The following is a 27,344-nucleotide window of genomic DNA, read 5'->3' on the forward strand; positions in this document are numbered from 1 at the left end:
ACTGTCAAACCGCAAAGTGGAAGGGACCTGTATGTCACGACTTCCTGTATCTGGCCCTTCAAAATAAAAGTCCTCCAGTCTTTTAGGCCCAATACCAGCCAGTCACATATATTTTCACATAATCTTGACAAGAAACAGCCCCAAAGGTTTTTTTCCTGCGACCAATGGACTAATGAAATGTTGGTCTGCTAATGATTTTTTGGTCGACCAGTGCATGATCGACTATTTGGGGGTAGCCCTATTTTATTGGTAATGAGAACATTGTTGGCCTGCTCACTGTACCAACCTGCCTCCATGACAGACGTCATGACTTCATGGTTCTGTAGTTTTAACTCAACATAGTGCCCTACTCCCTGATAGAATCTGCAAAACTCCAGATTGTTTTATTCTTCATTGCTAATGTCTTTAAAATTCTTTCTTTCCACAACATCTGAGTGTGGCAACAACAGTATAGTTCATAGGGAAAGAGTTATGGTACAATGAGATTATTACAGAGAGGAAGAAACGACCAAAATAAGACAGTTTGAAGAAGTCCGACATGTGAAAACAAAGCAAGCCTACTTTCAACCCCTCAGAACCAGCTGGATATGTTAAACCTTTTTTTTTTTTTTTTTTTTATCTGAATAGTTTTCAAAAGCCTAAAGAGGCAACATGATTAGCATTCTGGCCTGTTTATTAGGATGGCACACTGAAGGAAAATTGAAACATGAAGTCCATTCAGTCAAGTCCATTACTGACTTTTCAAAGAGTAGTTTGACAAAATAATCTTTATTTAACCATGGCGAGCTTCATCTCGTGTTGTGCCTTTATCTAGGTAATTCAATTCAATTCAATTCAATTCAATTTTATATATAGTGCCAAATCATCATAACAAAAGTAGAGTACTGTGGCAACGAAAACCTTCCCTATAACAGGCAGGAACGTCAGACAGACCCAGCTCTGTGGAGGATGGCCATCTGTCTTGACCGGTTGGAGAGGAAGAATAGGAGAGAGAAAGAGAGAAAAGACGGACAAATGGACAGAGAGAGACAAAGACAGACACAAAGACAGAGACAGACACACTTCCAGTAACTATAATAATATCTATAGTAATGTAAATATGACTTAAATGTTATAGCAGATAATACAGCATAATAGTAGAAACAAGCACAGCTAAGGTTATATATTATAATAGTAGCAGGAAGCATCATGCAGGACCACGGCAGCAGGCACCACCACAATCAGCAGTCCCCCGGCAGACTAGGCCTATAGCAGCATAATTAAGCAGAACAAAATCAGCTTTAAAATAAAAACATTGCTAAGGGCTCGTAAGCCCTAGCTGTAAGCTTTATCAAAAAGGAAAGTTTTGAGTTTACTGCCTCCCGAATAACACTTGGGAGATGGTTCCACAAGAGAGGAGCTCTGTAGCTGAAGGCTCTGCCACCCATTCTACTTTTGGAGACTCTAGGAACAACAAGTAGCCCTTCATTCTCAGAGCGCAGCGATCTAGTCGGGTAATACGGTACTATGAGCTGTTTAGGATATGACGGAGCCTGACCAATAAGAGCTTTGTAGGTAAGGAGAAGGATTTTAAATTCTACTCTAGATTTTTCAGGCAGCCAGTGCAAAGAAGCTAAGACAGGAGAAATATGTTCTCTTCGATTTGTTTTAGTTAGTACACGTGCTGCAGCATTTTGGACCAACTTGAGACTCTTAACAGACTTATTGGAGCAGCCTGATAATAAGGAGTTGCAGTAGTCCAGCCTAGAAGTAACAAATGCATAGACTAGTTTTTCTGCATCTTTCTGAGACACAATGCTCCTATTTTTCTCAATATTACGCAGGTGAAAATATGCATTCCTTGTCGTTAGTTTTATGTGAGAATCGAAGGACATATCCTGATCAAAAATAACACACAGATTCCTTACTGTGGTGCTGGAGGACAACACAACATCATCCAGAGCAACAATATCTTTAGCTATTGAGTTTCGGAGGCCTTTGGGGCCAAGTACAATGACTTCAATTTATCTGAGTTTAACATCAAAAAATTGCAGGTCAGCCAGCTTTTTATTTCCTCAATGCACATTTGAAGTTTATCTAACTGATCGGTTTCTTCTACAAATATAATTGTGTATCATCAGCATAACAATGAAAGTTTATGGAGTGTTTCCTTATAATATTTCCTAAGGGAAGCATATATAAGGTGAAAAGAATCGGTCCAAGGACAGAACCCTGTGGTAGGATGTGAATAATGTTAGTGTGCAAAGAGGATTTGTGGTTTACATGTACAAACTGAGATCTATCTGATAAATATGACTTAAACCAGCTCAGTGCGGTTCCTTTGATGCCAATTAGACGCTCCACTCTCTTCAGTAGTGTTGAAGGCAGCACTAAGATTTAGTAAAACAAGTACAGAGACAAGTATTTTTACCAGTGCTGTCTCAGTACTATAATTCATTCTAAATCCTGACTGGAAGTCCTCAAATAACTCATTATTATGTAAAAAGTCACACAGCTGATTGGCAACTAATTTCTCGAGGATCTTAGGGAAAAAATTAAGGTTAGATATATGTCTATAGTTGGCTAGTACCTCAGGATCAAGACTGGGCTTTTTAAGAAGAGGTTTAATTACAGCTACTCTAAAAGACTGTGGTACATAACCTGCTGATAAAGACATGTTAATCATATCTAATACAGGAGTGCTAACTAAAGGTAACACTTCTTTAAGTAACCTAGTTGGATTCGAGTCTAGGATACAAGTAGAGGGCTTTGATGCCGGAATAGTAGAGGTTAATTTGTTAAGGTCAACTGTAGAAAAGCAGTCCAAGAATATATCAGGTCGTACAGTTAGTTCCTGGGTTCCTGGGTTTGAAGAAAAATTGGTGGCAAGTGAGTTGATTTTGTCTCTAATAGTCAGAATTTTGTCATTAAAAAAGGTCATGAAGTCGTTACTACTGAGGGTTATAGGAATACATGGCTCAATAGAGCTGTGGCTCTCTGTCAGCCTGGCTACAGTGCTGAAAAGAAATCTAGGATTGTCCTCATTCTCCTCAGATTACAGATGATTGTAATGGAAGCAATGGGGTTGGTTCAGGTGTTTTATATCTGTGGATCATCATAACTCCTGTCTCCTTTCAAAGATGCTCTCTGGTGTAAATATCCATCTTGATCTTTCCCTTGTCACTGACTGAGGTTGATGACCTTTGACCTCCCTCCAGTGGATGCTGTGAGAGCTGTGTTCTGGTCTGCTGTTCACAGACAGTTGATGTCTGTTTCTGGTGATGGTGTTCATTCAGTGGGAGTGCACCAGCAAAAGATCTGAAGTGTTTGTGGTTTCTGACATTAGGTGATTTAAGAGGCCGTACGTTTGTGTAAAATAATGTTCAATTTTTTTTATCTGTTGTAGTGGCCTTTGCTCATTAATTAAACTACATCAATACAATGTTTTGAAGATCAGAGATTACAATTTCCAAAAAACGTGTGCTTTTTATGACATTTTCCTGCTGAGAAATGCTATTGTTAAACAGTTGTCTGAACCCTGATGTCTGGTTCATACAATAAAACATTACAGTAATGTTGTGAAATTTCATGTTTGTAAGGATATCATCTTTTTGTCAATTTACTGAAATGCAGGTCCAGATTTTATGTTCATCACTTATACTAACTCAGTCCTTTTGTCTTTCTTGTCTTCTAGGTAAGTTCAAATGGACGCGGAGACACACTGAGACTGGGGCTTTGTTCTAGGTATTGTTGACCAGCTCCTTTAGCCCCTCTGCTACAGGACGCAGCTGCACCTGCTACTGATTGCTGTATTGATTTCAACACTTGGATAAGCACATCTTCAGCTGAGTAGTAAAACTGCCCCCCCCCCCCCCCCCCCCCCAGGGCTAATCCATTACTGCCGTCATCATATACACACAAACTCCCACCTGTCCACTTGTTTATTCTCACATCAGCAATGGTCACAATGATGTATTGTACTAATTGTGGCCCACACTCTCTAAAGAAATGTTTTTTGCTCAAATTCGCCTTTCTTAGCCGTCCCTCACTCCAGCCCTCTCTTAACTAATTAACTAATAAACCTGACCACAAGGCTCCGAGGTCAAAGCTCTGTGGGTCACACTCCTCGGGACGTGAGGATTGTTTGAATTTTGTGTAAGCCCCACCCATTATTGAGGATGGTTAGGAGGGTAGAAGCAGCTTGAGGTCCTTTAATCTCTGAGACCCTCAACAGATTACTGATATACTACACATCCTCTCAGTTAGTGAAAATCTGGACAAGATTAGTCACCAGGCAGACTTCTTCTGCCGCATGTTAAACCAGGACTTGCGCTGATTGAGATTTGCTTTGAATTGAAACAAAAGAGCTTTCTTTAAATTCTGGAGGCTTTTGACTGAAGCCTTGTTCTGTAAAGAACCAGTTAAGGTAAATGCATGATATTATATAAGTGGTATTGATAGAGAATGATTAAAGACCTTTTCTATGTGGATTTTGCACTTATGTTAAATTTGTTGAGGAAAGAAACATTCTGAGTACCAGTACAGTTTCTGAAACAAATAACTTTATTAAATAATTTTTACCATTTTTCTATTATTCATGCAGTATTCATGCATCATTTAAATAAAGAATAGATAAAAAAAATAAAAAGTAGATATATGACATCACCATCTCTTTTTTACATTATATGTTCTGGAAAAAAGTTTTTATTTCGGCACATATCAGACATATCAGTTTGTTAAGCAGCTGGGAGTTGTTTCTGGAAAGAAGAACACTTGATTCCTTGACTCAGTTCTTCTTCAGATAAACTATTATCCTACCCTGTGAATTCCTCCCTTCTTGTACTCTAGATCCCATCTTATTCACATTCATGAGCGTGTTGGGCTTCAGTGCTTCGACAGTGCCTGTTGTAATTCATTGTTTTAATGCCACTGTTTTTCCATTTATTGACTCAATGAGTTGGTCATACTTTCTAAGCCATGCTTCTACATGCTATATGTTAATGTAGAAACACAATGTGAGATGCAAAACCAGTCAAACTGCACATTTGCTTGACTGTAAACACCCTCATATTCGAAAAACTGATCTTATGTGCCAACCACTCTGCACACTAACTGATACACACTCTTACACACTTTCTGTCTTTTCATATAGCCCAGGACATGTAAACCATCCGTATTTACATATTATTACACAATAAAGGGCCAACTTGTGGTCTGAGAAAGTGATTTTATTTAAAATTCTGTTTATTTCCCCCTTTTTTTTAAATTATTTCTTGGGAAATATTGTATACTATCACCTCTTCAGGCATAAACAAACCTTCAAATCAAACAGTCTAAGAGAGAAAAGTCAATAATTCATTGAATTGATTACAGCTCATGTCCGTACTCAGGCCACCACCTGTAATGAGGGTAATCTCAGGCGGTCAAAAGTTTTAAAACAACTGCCTTAAATCAAATGTTTACAAAGCCAGTCTGTCTGAAATGTGTTTATAAGATGATGGCTGTTATAATATAATATATAATCTCCTAATTGGAGTTGGAGCTGTCATCGTCTGTCTATGCTGTTTAATCACATGGATGTTCCCCCGACAAAGAAGACCTTGAGCTTTCATTCTTCAGTCTGTGGACTACTTCTGCCAGTCCTTTGTCCTGAACTTGCACCCAACTGGGTTGGGATATTCTCACCATCCTCCTTTCTTTTAGTTGTCATGTTGGGCCGAGCCATGGGGTGGCGCCATGGTATCATAAAGCAAAAAGGGTGAGGCTTTGGAAAAGATAAACATTGCAGTGGATGTGTTTATACTGTAGAGTATTAAGTAAGGACTTTATCTGGTGTAGTGTGTATATGTATGTGTGATTTATGTGAGTAGATGGTGGTTGGCTGGGTGTTTGTATTGAAGACTGCCTGAACTTAGACAGTGGACACAATAATGCCAGTGAATACATTTTCACTACATTCCTTTATACTGGTTCTTGACTGAGAAAGCTGGTAGTGCTAGACATACTGGTTAGTAACAGTGGACAGGCATCTTTTGCTGCCCTTCAGGGGGGCTTAGAATACACAGCAGCATTGTGACTTCAGCACCATGGACAAGGCTTGTGTGGGCTGATGCACAGTAGCATTGCTCTCTCTAAATCAGTCCAGCTGAAGTGAACCCTCAGTCATAGTAAGTGCTTCTGTCTCTGCCTTGTGGTACAGGATATATTATTAGTATTGGACGTTGTGGTACAATTGATTTCAGGTCATACTGTGGGTTCTTTTAGTGTCATGAAATCCGACACGATATAGCTGATGTACATGCAGTTATTCTCAAAAAGCCGTAATATGCATGCATATAGCAATGTTCAGCCTCAGCCCATTATCCCCCTAAATTTCCAGTTTAGTTCAGCTTCACCATTTTCATGAGATAGAGCTAAAAACTGTGTGCTCGGAAAAATGACTGTGATTTGTGTGTGTGTGTGTGTGTGTGTGTGTGTGTGTGTGTGTGTGTGTGTGTGTGTGTGTGTGTGCGCGTGTGTGTGTGTGTGTGTTTGCGCTGGAGCTGTGAAATCTCCCAGTCACCAATGCAGACTGAACCATTTCCATCTTGCTTGTAGGGAGGGTTGAATATAATGAGTGGAGTCCAAGTGTTCCCCCCTTTGACTCCAGTAAAAGTGGTTCTTCCCTTAAGGACAGTTGCTGATGCTTCCGTGTCCTATATCTCCTCCCATATATGGTTCCCTCTAACTCCTACCTCTACTCCTATAATCCCCCCACACACACTGTACCTCCCCCTCTGATACATAATGAGTGGGGAAGTCATGTTTTTGGAGAGTCTAAATCGGAAGCTTCCCAGGTTCCCATAGCATCTGCTGCTACCTCTGCAGCTCAAGCGGTAAAGGGAGGGGAGGAGCTCTCTCCGTCTTTGCATTTCTATTGGTCTCCTATCTAACCTCTTGGTGGTGTGTACTGGTCTACCCCTCCTCTCTCTCTATTCCTGTCTCAGATGCAGTTATCCAGGCAGCAGGGAGGGAGGCTTTACAGACACACACTCTCTGCATGGGTGAAAATAACTAGTGGGTTAGGACTAGAGGATATCAGCTCTACCTCTATCCTCTTTCCACTTTCGGCTACTGCATAAAAAGAAAGTCACCTTGTTTCCTTGGATGACTGGGGTCTTTGCCAATGAGACAATCATTCTGAAAGGACTTCTGAAAGTGATTTGAAGGCTAGTTTTCTGCTTGTGGGAGCAGTGAGAGGGCAGCCATGGCTCACGCCGCAGCTCACATTAAGAAGGCAAGGTCCGAGATGGATCAACCTCCGGACCTGAAGGCTCTGGAGAAAGCCAGAGAGAGGAGGAGGCGTTCCCGAGAACGGGCTGAACGCAAGCGCAAGGTACTGGACAGACTCACTGGAATAACCCACCTATTCATCCCTTCCTGCTTTATGTGACCAATCAATATTTTACTGGTCACTTCATAACACCTCCAGTCATCACATGACCAGTCATCATTCCTCCCTATCACCTTACCTTCACCTTTACCGAATGAAGAAGACTTTATTAGAGTCCATTGTCAAGGACTGTGGAAGAGTTCAAAGACTGCCCATGTCCTAATCTTTACTATTTCAACCTCCACCTTCATCATCACCTAGTTGTATTCAGTAGTACCATAAAGGGGTAAGAGTGTAAAGGGACTAATATATAGAAACACTCTTGATTAGATGGAATGAAAACCCTTTTATTTTACAAGACTGAAGATCTAAACCATTGGACAGTGCTCTGTGAGCCACCACAAGAACGACAAATGACAGAGAGCTGTGATTCCAGCAGAACATAGCCCATAATGATTACACTGTGCTTGATCCTTGCTGCTGTCAGTGCTTGTCCTCACCTAATTTTGTACAATGCTGAAGGATCTTCCTCAGTCCATCCCTCATTCCACTCCTCATTCTGTCATCATGTGCCTGCCACAATATTATTAATGCCTTCTGTAGTCAAGTCATCAATCACTTAATCAGCATTGCTGTCTCTCAACTCCAGCATGCCCTGGGTGGGCTCCATCATAACACAATCTATACTCAGTAAAGTAACATTGCTATAAACAACTCTGCTGGTCTCCCTGTAGATGCACCTACGCAGATCGGTCTCTGGTGCATTGCTAGGCTGCGCAGTGTATGCTCATTCTATTTGTTCATGGGTAGACACATCCTCTCATGCAAACATAAAATCCTACTGGTGTGGTTTTATTGGTAGGGTGTACAGCTGAGGTATGTTGTATATTTATGGTCAGTGATTTTATAGTGACTTTAGACTTTATAAGACTTAACTCTAACGAGCCATTTTAGGGTCTCAGGATTCTGTGCAGAATTACTGTTCATGCTGTTTTGGCAGCACTGCACATGACATGCAATTGCAATTGATTGCAGTTAGGAAAGTTAAAGGTTGAATATGGAGAATGAGTTGAACACAGCCATCTAGTGTCTCAAGACAGTAGTGGCAAACATTCCATCTGTCGGGTGGCCAGGTTGGTCAGACCCGGTCCAGTAGCCTACAGGAGACCAGAGTCTGTTTGAGCCTGTTTGAACCCATCCCCTCCGGCAAATCACACCATAAAAACAAGGATTAGAGGAGTTTGACTGACAGTTACCGTTAGCGTTAGCCTTTACCGTTAGCGGTTACAGCTAATCAAAGATGGAAGTGATGTTAGCAATCAAGGAGAAACGTAGCCATTTGGGCGTGCGTTTTAATGGCGTTGAACTTTTTCTCTCAGTCCATGGAGTAAATGCTTGGCCTTCATTGACTCTGGTTGTTGCCCGTCTCCGGTCACTCAGCTGCTGGGACAAATAATGCCCCCTTCACTGAGGCTCTGAAGCAGCTGCAGGATTGGCAAACTCCATTTCACCCAGCCAGCCTACAGCAGCGGCACCCAACAACAGACAACCCTAGAAACCAGATTTTGGCTGCTAGATATCTGGAATGTGTCTGCGAGGCATCACAATTCACTTATAGCACTCAAACGCTGATTTGTAAGCAAAGAGCAAATGCCATTAATCTGTGGCTTTTGTCATTGACTGAAAAATGAGGGCCAAAGTCCTGTAGTGTGTCCATGAGAAGGTTTATGTTTGGATCACTGCATATGTACCACTGTTGTATGAAATGGAAAAGGAGGATCACACTCAGCACTGATTGAGGCAGTAGAATTTGCATGGATTACAACCCTGTGGGATATTTAAATCAAGGATAATAGCTGCCAAATTATACATTGCATGATTATAATGGAAGATGCTGTAGCTGAACCACCCGATGTAAAGTGGAAGATGGTTGGCCTTGTAGCTGCTGTCTACAGTCTAATACTGACCCATTAATTTAGAATGGCAAACAAATATGTCCGTCCGAGCTGTCCGGTTAAACTGTCCGGTAGAGCTGTGTTATATGAGGATATGTATGGTATGATAATAGAATATGTTTATCGTTTTATATGTTGCTCTGTCATTTATCTTGCGTGTCATGAATCATGCACTTTACAGACTGAGGGGTGTGTGAAGATGAAGTGAGCCGAAGCCTGAATCTAAAAGGATTCACTCGTGTGTTATTACAGGCGGTGTTTCTCTCTTCATTAAATCGCCAGACAACAACTGTAACACACACAGAGACTACACCAGACGCATGACACTAACTCCGTGTGTGACTCTGACACAGGCTGCAGTGTTTCAGTGGAATTAATAAATGATGGGTTAATTATTCAGTTAATTCCGACCGACAGTCTGACACAGCGCCATGAAAGTGAAACTACAGTTCTACATATACCATCAGCTTTTGTCAAAGAAAGATACAAACAAAACACAAATACAACAACAAAAACTCCCCTATCGAGACCAGAATTCACATCACTCAGTCACCAACTGGCGTGACCGCGCAGCACTGGACTCACGTGCACCCGCACTCACAGTTTATTACGCTCAAAGTGCAATTAATAATAATAAATATATATATATATATATATATATATATATATATATATATATATATATATATATATTTACATACACTACTGTTACTAAAAGTTGGGATGAAGAGCTGTTGTTTTTGTGTTTTCTCTGTCTCTTCCCCCTTCACTGCCCTGCACTGCACTGCACTGGAGATTATCACATGGAATTATTGGTGTTCCCTCTCCGTAGTTCCTCTCTCTACACTGTTTCAACACACACACACACACACACACACACACACACACACACACACACACACACACACACACACACACACACACACACACACACACACACAATGTTTATGCCTGCATGTCATGAAATGCTAAAGCACATTGTGGACATAATAACGTATTTCCTCTCTTACACACCATCATGGATGCACAGTTATGCTAGCATCCCCAGTATGTAACAAAGCAGGGAAAATGCATCCTAAACAAGGTTTGTTAGCCTGACTGCAGTAAACACCCAGTACATGCTAAGGGATCCTCTGGTGTCCTGGCTGTGCTGCAGACCACAGGATCTTTTCCCTGATTTCTGTTGTAGTGTTGTAGGTTGGTAAGTTTAAGTTGTACAGGTAGTAGAAAAAAGCTTTTAAAGCTTTTAACGTCTGATATATTATTTACCATAAGTTCTCACACAATTTCAAACAGGCTGATATTAGAGACGGTTGTTAATTAAAGTTAGTTAAAGTATATTTCATTATATTTGTTATCCACTGTTGATGCTGCTTATTGTTACAGTTGTTAATTAACAATCCCTCCATGTTTACAGTACAGGCTGTCTGGATAAATCAATATAATGTGCATTAACACAGCACTGATTCGACCAGTACAACATAGTTATATCATATTCAGCACTCAGAAATACGGCTTCCATTCAATAATTATTTCAAGTTCAACAGCTCAAAGAGCATATTTCTGTTCCTGATACTCTTTTATTTTGAAACTCTTGATTAAGTGTTGCGTTTCTTTGCCATATTTAATTTAATACCACTAAAAAAACAGCAAAGAAGAATCCAATCCGAATATAAGACATTTATTTGACATTTTGGGGTCGTCAGTACAGATCTGTTATCATACAGATAAGTGGAGGTAATTCCACCCTCATCAATGTTTATTTACCCAGCCTTTATTATTATTAGTATTAGTATTATTATTATTGTTATTATTATTATTATTATTATTATTGTTATTATTTGTTGTGCGGGCCCCTCATTTAGCTATTACTTGAAACATGGCCATTATTTGTTGGTTTACAGTATTACAAAATTTCATGAACGCACAAAAAACGGTTTAATTTTGAAATTCAGTAAATATTTACTGTGTTCAGGAAGTTCAAAGCAAAATCCAAACCAGTCTCCGACCATTATAGACAAATTGCAAACATATTGTATCATTCTTGACCTGAACCCAACCTTAACATTTGACGTTCTGAAAGTCAGTGAGATGGGGGGCGGCATTTTTAGTGTTCTGGGGAGATGGTGCTCTGAATTTACTCCCATAATAGTCTCTGTGTAATCTATGTCTACTCTCTCAGAACGATGAAAGGGGGAAAACACTTTAAACAACACTTTAAAAATTTCAATAACTGGAAATATACATACTGTACATGATAATACATAACACAAACTAAAAACAGTGGACAGAACAGAGAACATATTGTAACATATTGTCTTGCATATGCATTTAACCACTTCCCCACTACTCTGCCACTCAATAAGGCACATATATCACTGCAGGGGTAGTGGTGCCATTAAACGAGTTATTAATTTAATGAGTTTATGAGTTAGATACTGAAATTACAGTACATGACTCCATCTTTGTCTCAATAGCAAGTTGTGTCCTGAGGAAGAGGGTTTATTTGGCACACACTGCCATCTTGATGAAGCTCTCTTGTAGTTTATTGTGCTGCACTGGCAGTCAGCACGATGTAACGGATTCATTAGGCATATTAAAGCCTATTTCAGCACTGAGTCACAGGGTGCAGAAAGTTTTGCCTGCGATACTCTCTGAGGCTTTAAAGGTTTAAGCATGCTTCTCCTTTGGCCACACCCTCATTTGTGATGTCAAAGCAGGTGCATTCACTTGTCTGTCCAATAACTGTTGAAATAGCCTTTAAAAAGTTTGGTTTGCTGAAGTAGCTAATTTAATATAAGATTGTCTTATCAAGGAAATGTTCCACTAAGTCAGACACACTTAGATACCTCTGTTTTTATTCATTTGTGTATTTATTTGTGTCCATTCCAGGGGACATCAATTAAACTGGTGCTTGGTTGTTTTCACCAACTCTGGCCGTCATCCTCTTGGAAGTGCCTGACTTTGCCTAATTCCCAGCTAATCCAAAAACAGGCAAAGGGGTGGAGCATGAAAGGAGCTGAGGCAGGCCGAATGAAGCCCACAGCCTCCTGTGACAGCATCCACCTGTCATTAAAAGCAGCCATTAAACCAGCCACACCCTTAATTATGCAGAAATTTAAGCCTTAACATAATTTAAACAGGTGAGATATAAAAAACATTCACCCCCTGTACAGTTGAACAGTGAAATTATCTATAGAGAAGAAAAAGATGTTTGTTGTAGCAGGCTGTTTATTTCTGCTGTAAATTTGAATATTTTAACATGGGACTCTATGGGGATTTGTATTGTTTTGGAGCCCCAAGCGGCCACTCGATGAACTGTTACTTGATTTTTCTGCCCCGGAGGTTTCAAGGTTTCCATTTGGTTGTTTTGATAAGAGATCTGAATTTATTTATTTTTTATTAGGCTAACTGCTGTCCTTTTTTGGACACATTTTCAGTCAAAGCCTTTTCTGCTACAACTAAATCTAATTGGATAACTCTATTTTCAAGGTTTTAAGCCACTCACACTGTAATTTCTGAAGCAAACTTGATAGAAAATGAGGCTAAAACTAGAATTAAAAGAGATAATTATTATTAATTGAAATACATTCAATATGACATCTAAATGCTGATATGTTGGGACTTCTTTGAAGTCCGAGAAGTCAATAAGGGTTCGAAAGAAGTAAAAGACTCACTGAGCAGCTTCTCATCATCGTCTGTGTGTTTTGGCCAGAATGGCAGCTCAGACAACCACAGGATAGCATGAAACAGCTGATGCTCCATACTGCGGGTGACATCTGAAAATGATGTCCATTCTGTCATATGGTGGAGGATACAGCCACCAATTTAAATGCCTTTTACGTTAGGATTGAAGCTAACATTCACATCTGTGAGTGTTTATCTTTCACATTGTTATCTACACAGACATTGCAAACTGAGACAATCTACCCATTTCACCATTAGTATTCACCTCACACTGCCCTAGCAGAAGACATGTTGGATGTTTCCTGCTTGTCATCATATTCCACTTGCTCTGAGTCAGGATGCCTGATAATAAAGCAACTGACTCAAGACAAGTTTGGGAAATGCTCAAATTCAGTGCTGTAATTGCCACTTGTGGCCAAAGTGTTTAAAAAGTGTCTGTTGTTAGGTGATTGTACAGTTCCACTTTAAAAGTAATGTATGGTGATGTTTACTGAACATACCTACCTACTACCTGCCATTAACCTCGTGAGACCATCCTGATCTCATAGCTCCTTTGTATTTTACTCCCAGATCAGTCTGGTAACGTGCGGCCGAGAAAATTTGGAGCCGTTGGCCAAGCGAGCTAACCAATCAGTGTTAGTTTTATAGAATCCATCCATCCATCCATCCATCCTTTTGTAACTCCTCTGTAACTTATCTAATAAAGGCACATTCAGCGCTGGATGTGAATGATTAGGATATGTAGTACTACAGTATACGTAATGCTTCCAATAAAAACATAATGGTGAAATTGATAAAAGTATTTTGAATGTAACGATGACTCGATTGTTCCACTATCTGCAGTGAAAATTCTGCTGTCTAGTTGCCTTGACTACAGTGCCAGTTGTTCAACGGAAAACTTACAAACTTGTTTGGCTCACATTTCATATTTAATTACTTGATCGACTCATCCGGAGGAGTTATTTTGAAGTTCCTTCAGGAGCCTTATTGAAATGAATTGAACAATAACATAATTCCCCCTTAATCTTACGCTGTCTAGTCACTCTGTTCTCTCGCTCTTTCTATTCCTTTCTGTCCATATCTCTCAAATATAATATTTAGATTGGCGGTGTATTACTTATCCGCTGTAGGGCCCCAGTGCAGTAGTAATCCATTAGCCATTTTTGCCGTGGTCGTTTTTATTGCTGTTTGTGTTTGACACAGTGCATTTCAGCCCTAACCTTTTCAAATCAGGAACATTATTTAGAGCTGTTTCCATTGTTAGGCTTGCTTTAATTTGCAGCCATGATGCAAATTGAAATATAAGAGTGATTCTTAATGGGCTTTGTAAACAACATTTATTCTAGCTCTATTTAAACGCTGTGGGAAAAGCTTGGAGAGGAACGCAAATGGACAGTTAATCCTGTTGAAATGGTTTGCCAGGTGCAACATCATACTGCATGTGTGACTCATAAGAACACCTGTGATTGTCCAAGTTGGTACTGTCTCTACACACATTTCCAGCTCTTCCTAGTGTGTGGGCAGCGCTGACTGAGAGGAACACAGAGAAAATGGTGGATGCAATTTAAATACAACATATATCAAAACATGTGTCAATGAAGCCAATTAATAGTCCTGTGGGTCAGTGACCACAATGTGGTCTTGTGACCCACAGTTGCAGTCTGCAGCATCTGAAGAAAAATCTGTGCAAACACTAGGGCTAATGTTTTTGGATAACTTTGTGAAAAACTTGTCCCAGACCTTTGACTCACCACCTTTATCTCCAATTTGAGATGATTGAATAAGATGTGGTAGAATCGCCACAAATTTCAGGACAATCCAATTTTGAGATAGACTGTACAGGTTGTTGTAAATTAACTTATATACACAAATAACAAACTCATGGATCAGCTTATTTCTTCAATTGGCTTAAGAAATGTTAAGTTGCAGGTGCTTACTGTTTATTTATTTTGTTATTTGGTCTTGCTTTTCTTCATATTGTAAAATCCGATGGATTGGTGTGCTAGTGTAAATATGTAAAGATGTAAGTAAAATAAATGATCATTTATATTGTACATTACATATAAGTTATATTAAATTACATTGTATATGTATGTTATAATATAAAAGAATGCTGTATTGTAGTTTATGTAGTATAGTAGTAGCTTAAGCTACATAAGATACATAAATATACATAATAAGAAAAAAATATATTTTTGCAATTAATTTATATCTTGTTAGAAAATAAAGATTATTGGTGATTAATGTATTAGATCAAGTCGAAATAATTGTTGTTGCATCAATAAGGAATATACACAATAAACCTACTAATTACTGAGAAGGGCTGGGATTAAATCAATTGTACTTCTTCCCAGTCCTTTTGGAATATGTTAACCAAATTAATTAATCAAATACATTTTTTTGCAATTGTATGATCTTTTTTTTTTTTAATTTACATATTTGACAAAAACATTTCAATCAGTACTGATCATTTTGCGTTGACAATGCCAATATTATAGGTATCTATTCCGTATCTTGGAATTAGAACTATATTATCATCTTGAATTATATAACTAAAACTTTGAATAACAATACTATCATTGTAGTCTTACCGGTAGGAGCCAAGAGTAAAGGCGCCAGTATGTATAATTCCTCAGTGGATCATCTAACAGTATCCCAAATGGACCCTTTACCAACAGTGGACATTGAGTGGGAAGCCTGTCTGCCTGAGTTTTCGAAAATAGACAATCACATCCACTTTCACAGTGATTGGCTGCTATTTCCATTGTATTATTACATCAGGTTAAGACAACAATGACTAAACCATTTGGATAACTTTTGATGGCACCCAATTAATTAATTCACACACTAAAATATATGCTTCAAATGCCTTTGTGTGGGGAACAAGTCTTTTTGGGCAGTGTGATCCTTTGTGTGCCAATATTGTCAGGGTTTATAGGGGCTTGGCCAACTTCATCTGAAGCATACTAAGGCCATGCCTACATTACATAACTCCAGGAACAGACATTACAGACACATTAAATTAACTTTTCCTTCAAAAAACTCTACAGTGAAATGTACTTAACTTCCATCTCCTCACACAATAGTGTATATAACAATGTTGGCAAAAGGTGTGCTTTATTTGTCCGTCAACTCCATTCCATCTGTGGTTTGGATGCTCTTCTGACCCTCCGACCCCCTCCAGAGCATTACATTATTTAGCTGTCCTGCTGGCAGTATGTATAAGGCGTCAGTATGTATAAGCGCTCAGTGGATCATCTAACAGTATCTGATATGGACCCTTTACCAACAGTGGACATTGTGTGGGAGCCTGGCTGCCTGAGTTTTCCAAAATAGACAATCACATCCACTTTCATAGTTATTGGCTGCTATGTCCATTGTATGATTACATCAGGTCAAGACAACAGAGACCAAGCCATTTTTGATACATTTTGATGGCACCCAATTCATTCAGGCCATGCCTACATTACGTAACTCCAGGAACAGACATTACAGACAAATTACATTCACTTTTCCTTCAAAAAGCTCTACAGTGAAATGTACTTAACTTCCATCTCCTCTCAATGTTAGGGTGTGAATATTTACAGCAAAGCTCAACATAGTTGAACTTTGTCCATGACACCCAACAGAAAATCAGAGTATTGCACGCTGCTATAGCTCACACAATAGTGTATATAACAATGTTGGCAAAAAGTGTGCTTTATTTATCCGTCAACTCCATTCCATCTGTGGTTTAGATGCTCTTCTGACCCTCCGACCCCCTCCAGAGCATTACATTATTTAGCTGTCCTGCTGGCAGAGCCACTCTACTGTCTGTTTTTACATCTAATCTCAGGTCACAGCTGGGTGCTCAGCTGATGCAATTCAGGGGGAAATGTTTGTGGCGGAGATGTTAATCACTGCCTCCACTACCCCCCTCTTGCCTTCTTTCCATCTATCTATGGATCTATTTTCTGATCCGCTGGAGATTTAGACCGAATGTTTATACACTCTATGACTCTATGTTCATAGTGTGTTGCTGTATATCAATAATTTTACTATAGTCCTTTCTGGTGGCTAATAGTGGGCTCATTTATGTCTGCAACCATAACCTTGTTAGATGTTGTACTAGGGACTTCCACTGAGTGACACCAAAAACCAATAAACACTTGCATGTCCCAAAAAACAACTCATTATTCTGGATTTAGATTGTTTTAGTGGAATTCCAAACACACAGCGGCTCTTATTCTAAATCAAGAAATGTCCATTTTACTCAGTATGACTCCATGATGCCCCCCAACTCAAAATCTTCACTTAAGACAGCAACCCACACACACCCCACTGACGGTACATGAATGTTGAGCCTGCACCACTGTTTGATGCTTCACTGGGATTGGCAAAATCCTGGATTAGAGCATGTATAATCTGGTTGCTGTGGCCCTATGGGACACTGCAGCTCAGGAGAGACACCAATCCTAACGTCATGGCAACCAAAAGAGGGAGAATCAGATGGTCTACCCTGGATGTGCAGAGATACACTGGTTAATAGCACTGTATTATGGCAGTGTAGTGTCAGGGTATTCATCCTAGACTTCAAACATTTAGATCCTTTATTCTTGTCTTTCAGTTTATCACTGGTTGTTCGACATCCAGGTCCATGAGACCATATTTTTACCTCAAAGTCTGAATCTGTGAATCTGATGATTTCTCATTGTAAATATAAGCACATAAGACCAGTGGCTGTGTCAGAGAAGATGGCCACACTAATGTGGTCCAAAGTTGAAAGTGCGGTGCAGTATAGCAGATGATTATGTATCTTAGTTATGCAAGGATCACCCAAAGGAGCTTAGCCTGAGAGCTATCGGCCTCAATGTCTTTTCGCAGAAGTCAAGATTTAGTTACTTTTGGTCTTAATGGACGAAACTCACTTTTTGTGAATTTAGCCCTTGAGATTTGGCATCAAACCATCTTTGGCAATAGAATAGTACCATGCTGTATAAAGCTCAGCCTTTTATGCTAGAGAAAGCAGAGGGTTTGTTTTTTATTTGTCCATGTTTTGAAATATCTGTTTCTGAGATGTATGCCCTGCCCCAATACCATGAAGGTGAATAGAATGGGTAGGTCAGGAGCCCTCTAGGATATCTGTAGAAAAAAAAGGTTTCTTGTGTTGGTGAGATCGTTTATAGTGCTCACCAGAATGTTTATTGTCTCTCTTGATCAGTGCTCTTTATTATTACCACCTGCATGATTTCACCTTTTGAGTTCGGTTTGTGTCATCTTGAAAAATCGTGAGTTGCCGACTGCGGCAGTGTCACAACCATGCAAGGTACAGTCACAAACTTCAAAACTGTGTAGTTGAAATAAAAATGAAGATTGTATTTGAAAATGGATGTGATCTGAGCAAGGGGTCTGGAAGTATGGGGTTAGGAAGTAGCAAAGGGGGGCATTGCACTTTACATCCCTGTTTTGTTGTTTTAATGTGTTTCTAGTTCTGTGTTTTCTACTTTTTGGACATATATCCAGGGACAACTTATAATGAAAAAATAACGCAACACCATTATCTGAGTCAAAAAAAACAAATAAAAAGCCTAGCTTTTTTATACCCTGGTTATCTGGTTTGTGTCACATTTCTTTGCTGGCAAATCTCTATGGTTAGTAAGTGCAAGCTGGTCCTCTCAACAAATACGGTTCCAATGTTTAATTAACATCAGTGATGGCATTCATTTAAATCTGGTTTGGTCTTCACCAACTCCTGAGAAAAATAGCTGGCTCTTAACTCTGTTCACCAGCTAGTTAGAGCACTAAGAACTGCCTCCTGCTACTGCTAACTAGGTTGATGAGAGCACTGAGACGGCACCAAACAGTACATTTATTGGCTGTAAAGAAAGATTGTATAGCAGTAATGGTTAACAAAGCTAACCTTAGCTAGTTAGCGTAAACTGGTAACTTGATGGTAAAGGAAACTTGAGATGTTCAACCAGCTCTGTGTCACTGCAGAGAACAGCACCAGTTATCAGAGCTCCCAGCTCAGCTCAGTGATAGTCCACTGGATGACTGATTCAGCTGGTTTAACACCAGCAAGAGGCGATCATTTGGTTTCAATGTCAAGCGCAGTGTCTCTACTCAAGGCAGAGTGAGGTGGTGCCCGGAGGTGTGATTTGTGTTTCTACCTAAAGACTGTGTGTGTGTGTGTGTGTGTTTGTTATCTGTAGACTCTGCATAGCTATTCTCCCTTCTGCATACTCACAATGCTCCTTTCAGCTTCCCTCTGTCTCTCTGTGTTCTGTCATTCCTTCTCCAATCAGAGTCATTCTTCTTCTCATCTCCCATTCAGTTCTGTGGGTGTTTGGTCTTCTATTTTAGGCAGTTTCATCATCTCTCCACACAACAGTTTCTTCTCTGTGTTTAGAAGGCTATGCTAAGGTTGCAAGGCTTGTAAAATGTTATAGTTACACCGATTCAATTAAACATAGCTGGGAGAGGCTCACTGCGATTACTTTGCCCTGCTGGATCCAGTCCAGGCACCAACATTGCTGCAAGTATGTGTATGTCTGTGTTTTCTGATTACTCACTGCCTGTCCTTCAGGGCATCAGAGCAAAAGACAGATTAAATTACAGCTGGAGACATTTGGAAGCAAAACGCTTGAGCTTCGCTTCGTAAGTGGAATAACTCTGCCCATTACATTTCTTTCTTTTCAGAAAGATGTCATTAAAATGTGCACTTAAGCAATTTAGTACTTCACTAACTTGCCAGTGATTTTTAAAAAATGTTCCAAAAGGAAGAATCAGAGACAGAGCTATTTAGTCTTTAAGGCACTAGTATCCTCCAAACCTCCCACGATGACATGTGATAGCATTTATTAGACCCTCCCAGCCTGCTAGATGTCTCCTTTAAACTCATGGTTGATTGCCCCTCAAAATGAGTGTGATAGATAAGTAAGGGCGAACTCACACTTTCCATCTGTACCGTGCCCGAGCACATTTCACGGCTAAAGCCTAGTTCATTTGACCAGTGTAAGTGCAACCGTATCGCGTCTAGGAGCGGTACGCTTGCCGGCCACGGCCCGTTTGGGAGAGGTTGGCTTTTGTAAAGCACGTTATCGCATGTACGAGCACGAGCGTGCGCACATGAAGGAGGATGAGCACGAGGCCTACGGCGGATCTGACGTCATTTTATGTGCGCCTGTTCGGACATAGAAAAAAGAAGGACGGATCATGCGTGGACATTTAAAACAATGGTGGCGAAAGTTTCATGTTGGTGTGATGCGGAGGTGGAGTGTTAACTGCAGATTTGGACGGATGAAAATATTCAAAAACAGTTGGACAAGATGCACAAAAACTCTGAGGTCCATGGAAAGATTTGTAAACAAAGTGACGCATCGCAATGATGTCATCAATGCGTGTGACGTGTTACGGCGTGATGACGTATAGGCAGCAAGAAGCATTCCGCTGAGGCCCAGGTAGTGTGAGTACAAACGGGCCTGGGCCACGGGGGAAGAGGGAGGGGGGGACAAGTACCCTAAAGCATGGAGCACGGTACGGATGGACAGTGTGCCCTAAGAGTTTTAAAGATGTAGTTTTTCCTGGATGAATGCCCAGTTTTTAAACTGATATTTTGTAGATAATTGTGGATTTGATTTAATATCGTCAAATGCTGACTGTTGTTTCTATTGCTGACAATGTCCTGTCATCTCTCTACTGTTGGCTATGAAGTAAATCACACTTTCGAAAAAGGGAGATGTTTCTCATTTAGAAATATTTTAAATTGGATTTGAAATTTTAGAAATTGTTTTAACCTTAAACTTAACCGAAGGCATCAATTTCATCCATTATCTTGATGTCTCTCAGTTTATAGTGTTATTAATGTATTTATGTCTTGGTTATTTTTATGATAAGATATGTAAGTTTAATACTTGGAAAAATAAAATATAACCAAAAGGGTGTTACCAGAATGTAGTAAGGCAGAGAAAACATTTACAGATGTGACGTTTATCATGATGAAGCGTAAATAGTAGTAAAAGGCTTCCATAGTCTAGTCTAGTAGGTGAAAATCAAAAGTGAGACCTCTTCTTGCAAGTCTCTCTCTCTCTCTACCCTTTCTGTCTTGAGCCAATAGGAACGTTCTCTCTCTCTGCAATGACCTGTGATTGGCCACAGTCTCCCTTCACACCTACATTTTCCAAAGCCTCAAAACAGACCCAAGAGCAGGTGCAGAAGTCTAGTTTTCTCTCAAAGGCTGCTGTATATCCCAAAAATACCAGGATACCCTACCACATCTGGTCTAATTTTGCATCATGCAAGCCAGCATTTTCTGCTTTTCTGCCCAACAATCATTTGTGCAGCACATACAGTATGAGTCAGATGATAAAGTTAAGGCGCAATGTTATGAAGAATTAGGGCGCACTCACACTGTCCTTCCGCACCGCGACCCGGGCTTTAGGGTACTTGTCCCCCCTCCCTCTCCCCCCGCACCCCAGCCCTGTTTGTACTCACACTGCCAGGGCCTCGGCCAATGCTTCTTGCTGTCCATACGCCATCACGCCGTAACAGTCACACGCATTGATGCGTGTGTGTGGCTTTGTTTACAAATCTTTCCACAGACCTCTGAGTTTTTGTGCGTCTTGTCGACTGTTTTTTAATATTTTCATCCGACCAAATCTGCAGTAAACACTCCACCTCGGCATCACATTAACGTGAACCTTTCACCGCCATTGTTGTTGTTGTTAAATGTCCGCGCATGGTTCCTCCTTCTATTTTCTATGTCGGAACAGGCGGACATAACGCTACTGCCGTAGGGCTCGTGCTCGTACACATGCGCACGCTCGTGCTCGTAAATGTGCAAACGGCTCCGCTAAAGCCCACCTCTTTCAAGCGGGCCGTGGGCGGCTTTTAGGTACTAGGCTTTAGCTGAAAAAACGGTTTTGGCCCGGGCCAGAAGGACAGTGTGAGTGCAGCCTTAGTATGCCCCTATAGTATGCATACTTACTTTTAAGGACAGCTGCAGTACATACTAAAAGTAAAAATAATTGTGATAAGAATGTAGATACTTTAGGTTTAATTGGATCAAAAGTGTGACTTCCAAATTAAATATTTGTAAAAGGAAATTAATAAAGAAAAATTACTAAAAATTAATAACTTTAATTTATTAAAACTTCACACGGAGAACCAATTAAATGTAGGGCCTTGACTCACGTTCAGATTATGAGATTGAGTATTCTCAATAAATTTATCGTTAATCAAGTAAATATTAGTTATCACCAATAATTATCAAAGATAATAATAAAAATTACTCTAGTTAAACCAGAGTTCCTCGGGGCACCACCGTCATAGACGGAGTGAAAACTAATATAAAAGTCTCATTAAATATATTAAACTACTAATTAAGGGATGAACACCGATAAAGGTAATAGTTTAATCACTTGAAGGATTTAAAAGTTCTTTTCTTAGTAGAGGCTGGCTCATTCATCTTTGAGTAATATTAAATATTAAAAAAAGTGTGTGTGTGTGTGTGTGTGTGTGTGTGTGTGTGTGTGTGTGTGTGTGTGTGTGTGTGTGTGAGAATAAGACAAAGAGGAGAGGTGGGGGCTTGGACCCCTGCAGAGAAGGTGTGAACATTTAAGTTACACAAAGGCCAGCAGGCTGAAGACCTCAGAAGTTAGAATCAGGTTATAACAAATGACATTTCTATCTAGCCTTAATACAGTCCTATAACATATAGTAATGCCCAGTTGGTGATTAGTTACCAGTCCATGAGATGGGAGATGTTTTGCGTTGCTTGATGCCAGTGGCTGGTTTCAGAAAGATTCTTGTCTTGGTTGTTGCTCTTAGACAAAAGAGGACTCAGATCGCTCTTTGTTCTGCTCAGTTGAGTGGATAACCGGTTGGTTAACCTTTTACAGTGATCCTACTCCATAAGCCAGGTTCAGGGCCTAGGGACAGCGGGCAGCTGGTCCCTGGATCCAGCAGGAGCGTGTCGAGTTGATTTGGTAGGTTCGAAGAGAGAGAAAGAATGGGTGTCCTACAGTTTTATAGACACCGATGATGTCATCACCAGAGGTCAGGTTAGCCAATTAACTAACAGTTTGGGGGTCCCTCCGGGGATTCATACCTGGGTATGACCTGTTGTGGGGGAAGGTTGCATGGCAGGCCTTTGTTTCAGCAGGCTGAGGCCTTCTCATAATCAAACTGAAAGTTCACGTTAATCCAGAAATGAACAATCATCTTTGGGGTGCCGGTTGCGCCTACAAGAAGCTCAGACTCCTCAGCAGATCCATTAACCTGGGTCATGTGGGAGGTGAACAGGCTCATTCACTGCTTTGTGAACCTATTTGCATGGTGTGTGTGTGTGTGTGTGTGTGTGTGTGTGTGTGTGTGTGTGTGTGTGTGTGTGTGTGTGTGTGTGTGTGTAGGGCCGTGTACTGTAAGTAAGTTTAAACTGGAAATTCAGTCAGTGTTTGAGTAGAGCACCTAGTTGTTCATAAGGAGGTCGTCCCCACCACTAATTTCTGATTCCACAGAAAGGCTGTTCAGAGGCTGCAGGACAACTCAACAGAAAATCTTTTGGAGAATCCTTCATACCTTTATAACTTTAAAGATGAACTCACTGCTGTCAGTTAAAAATGCTTCAGTTATTCACCACAGTCTGAGAGGAGTTCTGCTGGGTAGCATTAAAGGGCCATTTCAATAGTAACACCTTTTTATTAAATTGGTCCAGTATTGAATGTGAGTGCTGCAGCCTGGCTGCTGTGAACCACCGGGCTGCAATGGAATCAAATGGACCAACTCTGCAGCGTCAATGTACAGTACATCTGATAAAAGTGCTTGTTTTTGCCCCTGACAGGCTCAGATTGTTATCGTAAGTCTCTGAACTACATTATAGAGAGATGGAGTAGTCTCACTCTAATATGTTGTTCTGAAATCTCATAAAGTGACTTGTTGGAAGACAGCGTTGTGGAACTGTGTGGAACTGGAGTAAAAGACAGAGGGTCACTGTGATGGAGAGTTTGTGTGAAGTGAAGCTTTGTGAAATCTAAAAGATTTTTTAATAAAAACAATTGTTCATGTATTTCTGAATCCCATCAACATGTTGCTTTGTGAAACTTGAGATTTTGACTCAAGTAGGACCCAAGTCACAAAAATATGGTCTTGGGACTTGATTGGACTTGAGACTTTAAGTCTCGTGGTTTGCCATGAAAGTGTTCTGGAATAATAAAAAGAAGATGTCAGACAGGCCTTGCATGGCTGCTTAGCTTAAAAAAAACACTTGTGAATGGAAAAGAATATATAACAAACCCAACCAAAACAACAGCTAACTTGCTGGGTGTTATGGCCAAAATCGTCTCCCCTGATATACATAATGTCATACCTCGACATAGCATGTTTTCAGGTTATTCAGAAAATAAATATGAAATTACCACATGGTAAACCCTTTGTTGTATACTCCTGTGTGTTTTAAATATTTGACAAATGAAACATTATGCTATTGTTTTAACAATATATATTGTTATATCGCCCAGCCCTACAACCAGCTCTTTGATAGGTGCCGTGTCAAATACTCTGCTCCTTTCAAAGAGCATGAACCCAGCGTTGCAGCTGTAGGTCAGGCAGTGAAATTTGGGCTCAATGATAAAAATAATGTCTCCCCAGTACAACTTGGTTCCATTTGTTCAGACCAAAGAGCAGTTAATAAGAACCACATCATTCACAAAGAAAGTCACTACAGCTTAACCTTGCGTCATCTGATTTAAAAACAACTCCCTCTAACTTTACTGACAAAGGCTTAATCATTTAAAACCCTTTTTCCACCTTGTATTAACATGCAACCTTTATTTCGATTTTTTTTAGAACAGGAGTAGGAATCTTGAGCACATACAGAGAAAAATCCACTCAGCAAGCTGAAATTGTATATGGACTGCATTTATGTAGCACTTTTCTAGCCCGACCATCTAAAGCATTCAATAACACTAGTCACCATTAACCCATTCACACACACAACCTGGAAACCTATCAATTCAATTCTCAATTCAAAATGCCAGTCCTATCATTGGGAAAATAGAGATATTCAACAAGTCACTGTCCTTTCACTTGTAACAGTCAGATATGTCAGTTTCAGCCAGGTTTGATACAGAAGAAGCCATTTTCTGCAGGAAGCAAAAGAAGAATTCATGCATGAACCTTTTCCAAATCTGTGTTTCCATAGCAACCTGGTTTCTAACCTCTATAATTCCTTTTTTCTGATTATTTTTCAGTAAAGCATGTTAAACTGTAGCCTGTTCTTTATGAATAGAACCTACAGAGTGTAGTAATGTGTTTAATATTGATTTATACATATATCTACATTGATACTGTATATTAAATATCACATCCCAGATTTGTGTTTGCATCAATAACTGACCACCCCCTGCTGCAGTACTAGTGTCTCATACATGGGCTGCACTTCCTTTGATTTGTGCACAAATTCAACTTTAAACTAGTGTCACCTTTAGCTGGTAGTCTTATATTAGTTAAAAATGCCCATTGTCTTTATTTTTAAAAAAAGGATAAAGAAGTGACTTGGACAACTCCCTGAAACTAAAACATCTTGCCTCTCTCTCTCCTGCCAGTAAACCCTTTCATGCAACTACTGTAAACACACACATCAACACATTTCCCCCCACAGCAGGAACATGAAGCAGTACAAGTGGCTTTAACCAACGCCCCTCCTCCCTCTAGCTGCCAGTGAGCCATATGGTCAATCACGGATTAAAAGGGTTTGTTGTCTACGACTGCCCCGTCCAGTGGATTACCGACCCACAGAGGGAGCATGGGGGTGGGAGAGGAGAGGAGAGGAGAGGACAGGAGAGACAAGAGAGGAGAGGAGAGAAGAGACAAGGGAGGAGAGGAGAGACAAGAGAGGAGAGGAGAGACAGGTTTTTGGTTTTAAAAGTCCCTTTATTGAACCACTTCAAAAAAAAAAAATTCACTCTTTTACTTGCCTCAGGATGACAGTATCAACAAACAACAACATCAACAAAACAACAACAACACGGTCAAACAAACCAATGAGAGTCTCAGACGTGTATTTTCAGCTCCCCATTTTCCCCCACAGAGCACAAAACCTCCTCAACAGCCCAGAGATCTTTGAACACCTGCATAGTGCCAGTCATTTTGTAATAAGCGTGTTCTACCCACAGTCGGGCCTTCAGCAGTCCTTTCAGAACCCACACTGGCTCCACATTGCCGACAGTTTGTGCCTGATTTCTGCGGGTCAGCCAGATGGCCAACTTTGCAGAACCAGATATAAAGTTAAGCAGGGTATGGACAGGCTTTTTCTTTGCACAACATTTTGGGCCGAAGATAAACAACTGGAAAGAAAAAAACCTCCCCGAAACCCAGAAACCAGGTTTTTAGCAACCTGAACAAGATGTCCAAACGAGGACACTGAACAAACAAGTGTGCCAGAGTCTCAACCTGTGGACAAAACAAGCATCCCTCCCCGAGCTCAGGATCAAGGTGCACTCTGTATCTGTTTGTGGCTATTGCCCCGTGCACAATCCTCCACTGGAGGTCAGCTGTCCGTTTCTCAACGGGTAACTTGTACAGAGACCGCCAGCTGCCTTTGGGGGAGGCGTCTGGGCACAGACTTCCTCCACCACTTTATGAATCAGCCTGATAGAGGTGATGTTGCTCTTGTTCCTCAGGTTGTCCAGAGATGTCGCAGTCATCTTCATTAATTGGCCAAGTTTGGTGCAGCCAGCTCCTCTCAGACTGGCTCGAAGGCTGGCAGACTGCAAAGTTCGGGTGTTAATTAAGCTGTTGAAGAACAGAGGCTCCTCAAACAGCCACAGCCCCGGAGTCTCTGCAGTGTCACGCTTCATCCTGAATATCTGCCAAGCCTGCAGGACCGAGGTGTAGAAAGGTGTTATTCCATTTAGGTCTTAACAGCCAGCGAGCTGTGTCGCACCAGCTTTGGACACAGTCATACATAAGTTTTTGAGCAGTTCTCAGTCGGAAAGCGGCGATTTTGGATTGGATGCTGATCAATCCCTGTCCCCCTTCAGCCACAGGTAGATAAAGGCCAGCTGCACGGATCCAGTGTCTCCCAGACCAGAAAAAGTCCAGAACTGCTTTTTGAATGTCCTCTATCAGGCCTCTCGGTGGTGTCAGTGCTGTGAGTTTGTGCAAGAGGGTCGAGGCAACCAAGTTATTGGCAACCAGAACTCTCCCCCTATATGACAACTGGGGTAGCAACCATTTCCATTTAGACAACCGAGCACACACTTTTTCCTTCACTCCCTCCCAGTTCTTTTTCTGGAAGCCTTCTGTGCCTAAAAAGACTCCCAACACTTTCAGTCCCTCCTTCCCCCATTTCAGTCCTCCAGGCAGACCTGGCA

The 27,344-nt window shown here is 40.6% G+C and overlaps 1 protein-coding gene across 1 annotated transcript in view; it reads left to right on the forward strand.

Moving 5' to 3' along the window:
* Positions 1-7,225: 7,225 nt before the first annotated feature.
* ank2b (ankyrin 2b, neuronal) overlaps positions 7,226-27,344 on the forward strand; it is a gene marked incomplete at its 5' end in the record, with an annotated part of 172,247 nt that continues 152,128 nt past the window's right edge. Inside the window, one exon of the mRNA XM_083937194.1 lies at positions 7,226-7,354. Coding sequence (XP_083793320.1) covers positions 7,226-7,354 — 129 coding nt within the window. The remainder of the gene's footprint in view (positions 7,355-27,344) is intronic.

Source organism: Echiichthys vipera (assembly GCF_963691815.1).
Source record: "Echiichthys vipera genome assembly, chromosome: 22".
NCBI lineage: Eukaryota > Metazoa > Chordata > Actinopteri > Perciformes > Trachinidae > Echiichthys > Echiichthys vipera.